The sequence below is a fragment of the Lottia gigantea genome (genome assembly GCF_000327385.1).
Source record: "Lottia gigantea unplaced genomic scaffold LOTGIsca_20, whole genome shotgun sequence".
Taxonomy (NCBI): Eukaryota; Metazoa; Mollusca; class Gastropoda; family Lottiidae; genus Lottia; species Lottia gigantea.
In genome coordinates, this window is record NW_008708401.1 from 3,098,344 (window position 1) to 3,108,150 (window position 9,807).

At 33.2% G+C, this 9,807-nt stretch overlaps 2 protein-coding genes across 2 annotated transcripts; one reads left to right on the top strand and one right to left on the bottom strand.

The window, feature by feature from the left end:
* Positions 1-1,621: 1,621 nt before the first annotated feature.
* Positions 1,622-2,462, bottom strand: LOTGIDRAFT_159514 (hypothetical protein; the record flags this gene model as incomplete). Its single annotated transcript, XM_009053813.1, has 2 exons — positions 1,622-2,010; positions 2,441-2,462. The coding sequence occupies 2 exons, from the start codon at positions 2,460-2,462 to the stop codon at positions 1,622-1,624; spliced, it is 411 nt and encodes a 136-aa protein (XP_009052061.1).
* Positions 2,463-6,423: 3,961 nt separating this feature from the next.
* On the top strand, positions 6,424-8,489 carry LOTGIDRAFT_187843 (hypothetical protein). Its single transcript, XM_009053814.1, has 4 exons — positions 6,424-6,534; positions 6,783-6,973; positions 7,149-7,285; positions 7,561-8,489. The coding sequence occupies exons 2-4, from the start codon at positions 6,802-6,804 to the stop codon at positions 7,864-7,866; spliced, it is 615 nt and encodes a 204-aa protein (XP_009052062.1). The 5' UTR covers positions 6,424-6,534; positions 6,783-6,801; the 3' UTR covers positions 7,867-8,489.
* Positions 8,490-9,807: the final 1,318 nt, after the last annotated feature.

A 9,807-nucleotide genomic window follows, 5' to 3' on the forward strand; every position in this document is an offset into this window, starting at 1 on the left:
GTAAAAAATAAAATTACCATTAGGGATAACATTATATCTAGATAATAAATATAAGTTTAGCTCCAGATATCACTCATCTTCCTATTATCAAGTTTTCAATTATCTATGACAAGATCTGTACGCTATAAAGTTAAGACAACATTTTAACATTTGTTTATGAGTACAGGTAATTCCATAGGCCTATATACATTTAGCTTTAAATTTATTGAAACTGAAAGATTTTATATCCAAGACATTTTACTTGCAATTTATATGACTGTTAATAATTAACTGATTTTGCTTACATGAAATCGAGGTCTTGACTTTTCTGCTTATAATTACAGGTATATAAATATCGTGATGTGCAATGAGTGAAATTTTGCCAAAAAAAGCCATGAACAATTTTCAATGTCAACTGTTGAGTGAATTTTAACTTGATCGTCTGTAGCATAAACAGCCTCATATTATGACCTGGTCAACTATAAGTTCTCAGTTACTGATAGTAGAAACCGGGTTGAAAATAAACATACTATTTCAACCTATGCCAATGGTTTATCAATGAATAGTATACCAGTATCTATAAGCAGCAAGCATGTATATATTCATTCAAAAGTCAGTAGCAACTGATCTTTTTGTTAAGAAACAGTTTGTAAGTATGAAATGTGAGCAATTTGTGAGATGGAGAGAAGTTCTAGTTTGAGATAATTTACTACAATTAACCTCTCGTTATAAACAATCTATTTCTAGTCTTTAGGTTTATCATTCTACAGCTAGGATCATCCATTAACATTCTCTTAACCAGGGAGGAAAAATTCTCAAGGAATTCATAGGTATTACTTGTGATACTTAATAATTCAAAAAATCAATGTCCATATGAATGTGCTTCATCGGGAAAGCCGATGCAAAGCTTTTGCAAATTAATTATCTTGAAGCAACTGAATATTTATATTGGATAAATATTGGTATGAATTTGACTTCTGAAATTTCCCTTGATTCTAATATTGATGAAAATCAAGTTTGCATAATCTAAAAGAGGTTCATGTATTGTGTGTCGTTAGATGCATTAACCAATATCCCAGTGGTATTGAAATGATTATTAGGAATGGCAGGAATCTAATGGGATCAAGAATCTAGATTTAATATATAACTCATCTCACAACAAAATCTGGGCTTGGTTGTCAGAAACATCATAACTTCAGATAATCATATCATGATGTTTTCCAGACCTCTGATTGGTCAAATCAATATCTTAAATGACCTTAACAATTCACGTGCTTCCTCTAATTATTTTGTTTAGATTGTCTGAAGATATAATGGTTTTGACTGTAAACAAGGATTAAAGGGATACATGTCAATTGTCAAAGCATATGGAACAACCCTCTACCTGCTGTCTTGCATTTATTATATTTTAAAAGCTGAACACTAAAGAGATATGGCCACATAAGGGATTGTTGAATTCTATCAACAAGGTGCTTAACTACATTAAACTTCTTCTATGGTTCTAGAAGCAGGGTCACTACAAGTGAAAAGAAAGTGGGAAATGAAATATACACACAAAAAAAACAAGATAAAAAACATAAAAGAAAAATAAAACAAATTACCACACAAAAGCTGCCATCTAGAAGAAGCAACATAAAACCGATTATAACCAAACATAAAATGGTGGCATGCTTAGATGATGTAAGATTACCCCATCTTTAGTGTCCCAGGGTTGAGCATCAACAACACGGTATTCACTAGATTGCATCACTTCCTCTTCTACCACTGGTTCCTGTTCTTCCATTACTTCTTCTTTTTCAGGAGTCTTTTCTTTTTCTGTCTCAGGAACCTTCTTCACTCTTCGCATGTCTCCAGTAAATGAAAGTGATTTGTCTGAGTAGGCATCAGGCACTACTTCAAAAAATGAAGTTTTGACACGTGGTTTTGGATGTGGGTGTGGAGCGAAGAAGTCGTATTCTTCTTCTTTCTTGGGATCATCATTTGTACCATTTTGGGCCATGATTTTTGAATGGAATGAAAGCACTTGTAAACCTGGAAAAGAAAATTAAACAATACTTTAAAGCCATGCACATTTTCTTAAAATGAAAGAAACATTAAAACACATGCAAATATAGCTTGTAGGACAAGGTAACATAAGCCTACATCAGCCATTTTACAATAGCAGCAATTCATCATATACCTCAAAACTAAAAGTTTTATCCCATCAAATTAATTTCTTTACTTTACAAATCAAACTATTGTTCATTTAAAACATAATAATGTAAACATGTAACTTTACAATCAATCAAGTGATTCATGTCATTTGACAAAATTAAATTAATTTCCTTGCCAGTAAGATTATAGATTTTTTTAATTGTACACAAAACCAGGTTATCATTTTCTTGAGTTTAGGTGCTCTAATTCTTGGTTACCTGAATTATATAATTCTATCCATTATATACTTGATACAGTTCCTTCTTACTTCCTTCTGAACATTTTACCATGTTTCATTTAAATCCATCAAGCATTGTGCCTCCTAGAGTGATTACAAGTTAAATATTAAACATGTTTTGAAGATCAAGTTATTAAATATTTTTATTTTTCATGAATGAGTGTTTAAGAGCTAAAACTAGACCGATAGACATGGGCAATGCCAATATAATGCTCCACATTTCATAGGAAAGTATAAAAAGTAGGTAATAATGCTGAAGTCTCCATTAAAAATCTTTTTAGTTTCCTCTACACAATTGAAACATGAAAAATAATAGAAAACTGTGAAGAAGACAAAGTTGACATGGTATAATGACAGAATAATGGTCATGATACATCAAGCTTACATAATAATATTATCATTGATCCTCACATATTATTTATACTCAGGAATGTAAAATTTGAGAAATCTATTGGTTAATGCATAACTCCATTATGTCAAATGAATCATGTTGTACCACAGGTCAGTCATCTGCTTTTCATCCTATCCAAACTAGCAGACAACATTCAGCCCCTCCGACAAGGACAACAAAATGTACTTATTGAATCTATACTGGTGACAAACTTCTCAATAGTGCATTAACTGAAATCAATTTCTCAAAATAAGATATAAGCTTAAAATACTTCAGATAAACAACGAAAAGAAGTATTTATAAGAAACTATACTGTTTTGTGCAAGTTCAAGGTTAATGTGGGATTTTGACTGACAGCAGAAAAACTCTTAAGTGATCAATATACCAAATACCTGAGATTCTTTATCAATATTTATCAATAAATGTGTTTCCAGCCACATCAATAAATTAAACAATAACTACTGATACTATATCTTATTCTAGCAAAATTAATCTGGCTCCTGGAGTTCTTCAACATGTAACCATGAAAGACACCAAAGAAATTGTAAATTGTCTATAAGCAGTAAGCAATGAATCACAGTTCTCTCAAACTGCTGACTGATCTATCCAACTGCTGACTGATCTATTCCACTGTGAACTAAACTATCAGACTGGGGACTAATCTTTCCCACTGTGGATTGATCCATTTCACCGCAGACTGATCTATCCCAATGTGGACTGATCTATCCCAATGTGGACTGATATATCTCACTGTGAACTGATCTTTCCCACTGCAGACTGATCTATCCCAAATGGACTGATCTATCCCACTGCAGACTGATCCATCTCACTGTGAACTGATCTTTCCACTGCAGACTGATCTATCCCAAATGGACTGATCCATCCCACTGCAGATTGATCCATCTCACTGTAGACTGATCCATCTCACGGTGGACTGATCTATTCCTCTGTGGATGTACGTATCCCGCTTTGAATTGATCTATCCCGCTGCAGGCTGATCTATCCCATGGTGGCCTGATCTATCTTACTGCAGACTGACTTGTCCCATTGAAGAATTACAATGTCCCACTGGAAACTGATCTATCCCATCGTAGACTGATCTACCCCACTGCAGGAATCTGCTTTAAAGCCAGTCATTTGGAAATCAAATCAACAAACAAGGAACAGAACAGCAATATAAAAACTATATTTACTTTGGTGTCTAAATTCAAAGAGTAAAGTTGTGGACTTGCTTTGAAGATCAATGTACGATGTGACAGATCAATAAACTAAATTAAAAGTAGAAAAAATACAGTCCACCTCAATATGACTGTATCTTGACTCACCTCAGACATTTACATAAAAACTTATGACATTTCCACAAGGCCAGTTTGACTTCTGCATAGATAGTTGCATTGAATGCACATGTTTAATTCTTCTCAAACAATAGAATTGTAATGTGAATGGGTGATCAAATCAAACCATGTGTTCCTTTTCTTAGATTATGATTTTATCTTAAACTTCAAAGAAACAAGTTCACAACACTGCCTATTTTACCAATGGTCTATTAGCTCTCTATTATTGATAAAAAGAGGTAGATAAAGTCAACTTGTCAAAGTAATTAATCAGCCCAATCAATAGACATGTCACAGTGAACACATGCTTGATATGACATTAGCTATGCAGTATACAAGCAGACAGTATTTAAAATACCAACAAAATCAATTGATAATCATATATAAATATGGCCTCACCTCTAGCTTCAGTATCTTCTCTGTTAATTTGAAATTTAATACTTGAACTTGCAGGCTATGAAGGGTTTCTAAATCAAGAAACTCATTGATTCCATTTGTAAAAGACTCAAGTAAAGCACATGAAAGTTAGTACACTAGAAAATGTGATCAAAATTACAGCAGCTGCCAGGTGTTAGTTATCCATGGTTAGGGCCAGCATAATGTGAGCTGTATTTCTGTAGAGACTTGTCTGTGGAATTGGCCAGCCAGGCGAGGCTGCTTGCAAGTATCTTCTACTAGCTTATCAGTCATGGCTTTGTCATAGCTTACTCAATTATTCATGAAACAAAAATACCCGAATATATTTTCTAGAACGCAGTGTTTCTAAATTTTTGTAATCGATATTATTGACCTATTATTGACAAATACCTAAATATATTTTTAAAAAATCTATTTCTATTCATTGTTATCAATATTAAGTAGCCTACATTCTGTAAATAAGCTTATTATTTCACATATATTTGTGCATTTACATTTTTTAAATTTCATATCCTAGCCAAAATTTTGATTAAGCTATGTATGGGATATTCTCAGTCATCATTTTAAAATCAGTCCCATGTTGTAATTTTGGTGAATAGTTCAACTGGAAATTATTGATTCATTTGATCAATTTAAGGTATTCTAAACCCCTAATGCATTCGTTTGTATTTATTGCAAATTACACATATGGAGTTATAATCCAGGAGTGAAAGATGACTAAGAATATAAAGAAACAAAGTCTGCAAACTGAAACTGAAACAGCAGAATTTAGCAGATGTTAAAGATGTTGTCAAACATTGTAGTTAGGTTTATCATATAAATCTTCTGACACACTGACAGATTGAAACTTGATATATTTTGTGTTGAAAATAAAGTGTGCCAACAGACAGAGGAGATGAGTAAGACTATACACTACACCAATTGCTCACTAAGTAGTCTGGTGTAAATGAGGGTTATTAATTTTAGAAGATTGTAAGCAGACATTAAAATCTTCTGCCAATTTTCATCGAAATACATTTGAATAGAAAAAAGTCCAGAAGGTCAATACTGCAGTCAGTAATTTTGGAGCTCCAATCAGATATGACTGGCAGATACAGATGAATCAACAGCTCTGGTGTAAAGTGTGTTTCTTTAATCAAAGAAAAATAAAAAATGTCATTCCTGATATTAGTGGTCAAAGGGGGGCAAATTAATTTATGGTCAATAAATCAGGTAACATTATTTTTGTGTAAATACAAAGTTTGATTGATAGAGATTTTGATGCTTGTTCATTTAAAGTGGTTTAGATTTGTTCTCAATATAAATTTAAGGTCAATGAAGGGCTCACATAAGAAAAAAAAGCAAAAAGGTTACTGTTAAAAAATTAAAAATTTGTGACACAAGTTGTGTGCCAACAACGGACAGATAATGAGTAAGAGTAGAGTAGGAGTTCAATGGAGTTCTTCCATGAAAAATCTAGTGTTCACAAGAAACAATTGGAAATTGAGTTGGTCAATAATGTATGACCCCCTATAATAAAAGTTAAGTAATCTCAAAAGAAATTTTGTTCTTTTCATTCTCTTACATAAACATTTCCATTTAACCTAACCTAATGTGGTCTTTCCCGAAAATTAGTCTCGCCACAACTCTCGTGCATTATCGTCAAATCTCGTTTCAGTCTTTTCAACATTGCTCCTTACAGTGAAGTGGTATGCATCAAATTTCTAATCTAATCCCTTCCAATCTGCCATCATCCAAACTATTTATGATGTTCTTATGTAGTAGTAATATCATCGTATCTGTTAATTAGCGTATTTAGATCGTAAAGGTTAAATAAGTACCCCCAAACATAGCTTTTCACGTGTCAAATCATGGGATCCCAACGTCTGCCTCTAAACTAAACATGTTGATGACATGGAAAAAGCGCCCAGTCGTTCGGATGTTACAATTAACCGAGGCTCCGTGTGCTTCAGGCTGTTAGATCCCACCACAATGCAGAAAAAGTAGGATGTAAAACTCTATTCAATTTTTCATACCTAAATATGTTCTGTTAAGAATTTAGGCTAGTAAAAAGATTAGTAGGGTACCAGTATGCCAGTTAGTCATAATAACATTATTAGCAATGCTGGAAGCCATGCCTTCAGGCTTATTGATGACTAGACTAGAAGAAAAAAACTGACAATTTTTCCCTGTAAATTGTAGAAAACGTATTAAATGGTTGAAATTGATATCGATGATATTCTTTTTTCAGGAGTTAGTAATTTGTCAACATGGGGGCATACAAGTATATGCAGGAAATCTACCGAAAGAAGCAGAGTGATGTTATGAGATTTCTCCTACGTGTTAGATGTTGGCAATACAGACAATTAAATCCTGTCCATAGATGTCCCAGACCCACCAGACCAGAAAAAGCTAGACAGCTGGGATACAAAGCTACTCAAGGTAACGTGAACTTTGATTTATAATTCTTATTATTTGTTCAGTTTTCAAAATTGCTCTTCAAAAGATTGAGCATGTGAAAGCTCGTCACAGTACAAATTAGTTTGTGCACTGATGTAAGGTTGTGAAATGCATCTTTTAGAAAATAAAATACTGAACACCACTGGTCTGTTTTCAGGTTTTGTGATCTACAGAGTTAGAGTACGAAGAGGTAGCCGAAAGAAGCCTGTCAGAAAAGGTATCACTTATGGTAAACCAAAAAGACATTGTGTTGTCAGAATTAAATTTGCCAGAAATTTGAGATCCGTTGCTGAGGTAATTACTTCTTCATTTTAAAGATAAAGAGTAAAATATTTTCTTTAACAGACAACAGCTATGAACAACTTCCTACAAATCATGGAGCCAGTGGCAATGTACCAATCTCATGCCAGGAGTGTTGACTGTAAAGTAGTTATGTCCCTTTATATAACAATAGATTTGAAGCACATTAAGCCATGTCTCTGAAGGTCTGAGTTATAATATATAGCTTGTATGAATGTATTCTGTTGATTTACTCAAGACTAAAGCATATCTGTAATATATTTTTTCAGGAGAAAGTTGGCAGAAGATGTGGTAACTTGAGAGTATTGAATTCATACTGGGTTTGTCAAGATTCTGTCTTCAAATTTTATGAAGTCATTTTGGTAGATCCATTCCACAAATCTATCAGGAGAAACCCAAGAATACAATGGATTTGTAATCCTGTCATGAAACATAGAGAATTACGTGGATTGACAAATGCAGGCAAAAATTCGAGAGGTCTTGGTAAAGGTCATAAATTCAACAAAACTACTGGTGGATCAAGATGGGCCAACTGGAAGAAACACAATTTTGAACAGATGCACAGAAAACGTTAAATTAATGTTTTCATCACACATTTTTTTTTCAAAAATAATTTCAATGTGCTGTCTGCCAAACTTTGTGCAAATAAAGTAACATCACTTATTATCTGTTTTTATTTTGACGTTTTAGCTGGTAGTATGCAAACTGGAGCAGAATGATCTACACCCTAATACATAATATTGGGTTGCAAGTGGAAGGGGTCGAGTCCTCCAGGGTGCAGTCATTGTCAATAATTTTTGTCTTGAGACAAGACAATGTAGATTTCTCTAATGAAAAGGTTGTTTATCTGAGTTCAACATGGAATTTTAATCAATCTTGTATTCAAACGCACTGTTGAATAATTACAACTGACTATTCAGAGTGTTCCATCAACATTTACACAGTACATCAAGTTTCATTGATTTCATCAATTGGCACCATTTTTATTTTAGTCGGACATCTGTGGCTGTTGCAAAGGATGTTGACTAAAACGCTTAAGATAAAAGGGGATTGCACCAACCATAGATGTCTTATTTAAAATTCGAATGGTGCAAATCGATACTATCAGTGTTCCCAATACACATAAAACTTTTAGAAAACCTCTTATGGAGACATATGAATAAAAAGATAGCATCTGGTTAACAGTTGTTAATTTAAAACAATAGCTAGTGCAGTCTTTAAAAACTACCCAGAAACACTGCATCATGCAATCTACCAACAATCCTAAGATTCTAGAAAACATTGATTGGATTTGCATCGTCTAATCACTCAGCTTTGTTAGTGAGATGTATGATCAGATCTAAGATGAATTGAGGTTACCATATATTACTGTAAAGGCAGAGGGCTGATCATGGGGGAAGCAATTGAAATTAGAAAAATATCAGATTTTGTCTTTGAATTCTGGTATTAACAAACCTTGTAGCTGTTTAGATATTGCAACGTTAAGATTATGCCATGAAGCAGTAGCTTATAGTGGTATCTGGTATCTTAAGAGTAAATGCCTATCAGATCGGTAGGATATTCGGTAAATTCTGCTTCACAGTGGTCCATAGTCACACCTTCTTAACTCTGGAGAAAACAGGAAATGAGGAATAATGTTTTCAGTAAATGTAAACCTACGACTAAAAGTAAGTTACAGATCAGACTAGTTTCTTATGTAGTTTTAAAAATACACTTTTGGCATATTGGAAAGTGTTAAGCTTTATTCAATTCATTTTGATGAAATAATACTTCAAAAAAAGTTTTTCGAATGTGTTTTGGGTGCGGCTAAACACTCAATTGTGCAATAATATTCTGTCTTCAACAAATCTTCTGTACATATCGATAAGGGAATAAGAAATGGTTTAAATTCATATAAAGTTAGCAAACCATTCATTGTCGTTTAATCTACACACCCTTATCAATAGTTAATGCGACTTCATCCAAAAGAAGTCTGGCATCATTTCATATCATTAGATAAGTCATTGGATAAAGTTTACTATTGATAAGGGCGTGTAGGTTAAATGACAATGGATGGTATTGGTAGGCTAAGTAGTTTACTAACTCTATATGCCTAAGGTAACAATTATACCATGAAAGACTATTAAATCTATTACACATATGGGAAGAATTACACCATGATAGTTAACCTATTAAATCTGTAACACCTAGATTAACAAGAATATTATACCATGATAGTTAGCTTATTAAATCTGTAACACATATAGATCAACAATTATACCATGATAGCTAGCTTATTAAATCTATAACACCTAGGTTAACAATTATACCATGATAGCTAGCCTATTAAATCTGTAACACCTAGGTTAACAATTATACCGTGATAGTTAGCTTATTAAATCTGTAACACCTTGGGTAACAATTATACCGTGATAGTTAGCCTATTAAATCTGTAACACCTTGGGTAACAATTATACCGTGATAGTTAGCTTATTAAATCTGTAACACCTTGGCTAACAATTATACCATGATAGTTA